Source organism: Penaeus japonicus, unplaced genomic scaffold, assembly GCF_977035675.1.
Source record: "Penaeus japonicus unplaced genomic scaffold, GWHDUDI00000001_assembly GWHDUDI00000037, whole genome shotgun sequence".
NCBI classification, from domain to species: Eukaryota; Metazoa; Arthropoda; class Malacostraca; order Decapoda; family Penaeidae; genus Penaeus; species Penaeus japonicus.
Window position 1 is genome coordinate 15,141,096 of NW_028234439.1, and position 2,500 is coordinate 15,143,595.

Consider the following 2,500-nt stretch of genomic DNA (forward strand, 5'->3'; position numbering starts at 1 on the left):
TGACTGGAAGTTCATGGCACAGGATAGAAGGAGCGTCAGTCTGCATGGGAGGAAAATTAGGTTTGATTTAAGGATGTGCATGATTTTGAGGTGTGTTTGTGAGTTCTGATTGTATGATATTAATGGGATTTTAATGATGATATTGATATTGATGATGAGAATGATGGTAGTGATGATGATTTTGATGATGATGATTATAATAGTGATGATGATATTACTGATGATAAATATAATAGTGATGATGATGATAGCAATGATAACAATAATGATGATAATGATAATGATAAATATGATAACAATGGTAATGATGATAATGCTAATACTAATATTAATGATAATAATATGATTAGTAGTGATATTAAGAATAACGAAAATAACAATAACAGTGACAATAACAATGATAATAATAATAATAATAATCATAATAAAAAAAATATAAAGATAATAATGACAATAATAATAATAATAATAATAATAATAATAATAATAATAATAATAATAATAATAATAATAGTAATAATAATAATAATAATAATAATAATAATAATAATAATAATAATAATAATAATAAAGGAAGATAAAGAAAACAACCATGAGTAAAAAAAAAAAAAAATTATCTGAACACCAACTATTTTGTTCAAAAGTTCCCCAAGCCTCAAATAAGCTGATCAAAGGATTTTTAATCTTATTTCAACTTGTAGTTTGCTGTCCAAAATATTACGCAAAAAGTTTTAATTTCATTATCATTATTATCTTTTTAAAGTCTTTTCTTGTCGTTCAACGTGTAAAATTTTGTAAGAAGTTTTTGGGGTTATAAATTTCATGATTATGAATTATAAAAAAAATGATTATAAAGAGATGATTAATTATATTTTATTACTATTGTTAAATCGCATGTATTTTTTGAGATAATGATTAGCATCTTCGAGGTTTTTAAAGATTATGTGGAAGAGGATTATAAGTCTAAGGATCTGGATATCGATTCTAAGGTTTACGATTAAGATTCCAAGCTTTATGATTCCAAAGATTAGGATTAGGATTCTAAGGTTTAGATTTGCGATTCCAAGCTTTATGATTCAAAGATTAGGATTAGGATTCTAAGGTTTACGATTGCGATTCCAAGCTTTATGATTCAAAGATTAGGATTAGGATTCTAAGGTTTACGATTGCGATTCCAAGCTTTATGATTCAAAGATTAGGATTAGGATTCTAAGGTTTACGATTAAGATTCCAAGCTTTATGATTCCAAAGATTAGGATTAGGATTCTAAGGTTTAGATTTGCGATTCTAAGGATTAGGACTGCGATTCTAAGGATTAGGATTAGGATTCTTAGGTTTAGGATTGCGATTCCGTAAGATTAGGATTCGGATTCCAAGGATTAGGATTCGGATTCCAAGCTTTATGATTCCAAAGATTAGGATTAGGATTCTAAGGTTTACGATTAAGATTCCAAGCTTTATGATTCCAAAGATTAGGATTAGGATTCTAAGGTTTAGATTTGCGATTCTAAGGATTAGGACTGCGATTCTAAGGATTAGGATTAGGATTCTTAGGTTTAGGATTGCGATTCCGTAAGATTAGGATTCGGATTCCAAGGTTTACGATTAAGATTCCAAGCTTTATGATTCAAAGATTAGGATTAGGATTCTAAGGTTTACGATTAAGATTCCAAGCTTTATGATTCAAAGATTAGGATTAGGATTCTAAGGTTTACGATTAAGATTCCAAGCTTTATGATTCAAAGATTAGGATTAGGATTCTAAGGTTTACGATTAAGATTCCAAGCTTTATGATTCAAAGATTAGGATTAGGATTCTAAGGTTTACGATTAAGATTCCAAGCTTTATGATTCAAAGATTAGGATTAGGATTCTAAGGTTTACGATTAAGATTCCAAGCTTTATGATTCAAAGATTAGGATTAGGATTCTAAGGTTTACGATTAAGATTCCAAGCTTTATGATTCAAAGATTAGGATTAGGATTCTAAGGTTTACGATTAAGATTCCAAGCTTTATGATTCAAAGATTAGGATTAGGATTCTAAGGTTTACGATTAAGATTCCAAGCTTTATGATTCCAAAGATTAGGATTAGGATTCTAAGGTTTAGATTTGCGATTCTAAGGATTAGGATTAGGATTCTAAGGTTTAGATTTGCGATTCTAAGGATTAGGATTAGGATTCTAAGGTTTAGATTTGCGATTCTAAGGATTAGGATTAGGATTCTAAGGTTTAGATTTGCGATTCTAAGGATTAGGATTAGGATTCTAAGGTTTACGATTAAGATTCCAAGCTTTATGATTCCAAAGATTAGGATTAGGATTCTAAGGTTTACGATTAAGATTCCAAGCTTTATGATTCCAAAGATTAGGATTAGGATTCTAAGGTTTACGATTAAGATTCCAAGCTTTATGATTCCAAAGATTAGGATTAGGATTCTAAGGTTTAGATTTGCGATTCTAAGGATTAGGACTGCGATTCTAAGGATTAGGATTAGGATTC

General features: G+C 29.0%; 1 protein-coding gene across 8 annotated transcripts in view; it reads right to left on the bottom strand.

The window, feature by feature from the left end:
* The window catches only part of LOC122248685 (glycine receptor subunit alpha-2-like), a 167,973-nt gene that overhangs the window by 14,407 nt on the left and 151,066 nt on the right, over positions 1-2,500 (bottom strand). For all 8 annotated transcript variants that reach the window (XM_086532065.1, XM_086532060.1, XM_086532062.1 and 5 more), the window contains one exon: positions 1-40. This exon is cut by the window's left edge and continues 43 nt beyond it. In XM_086532065.1, the coding sequence (XP_086388191.1) occupies positions 1-40 (40 nt within the window). The remainder of the gene's footprint in view (positions 41-2,500) is intronic.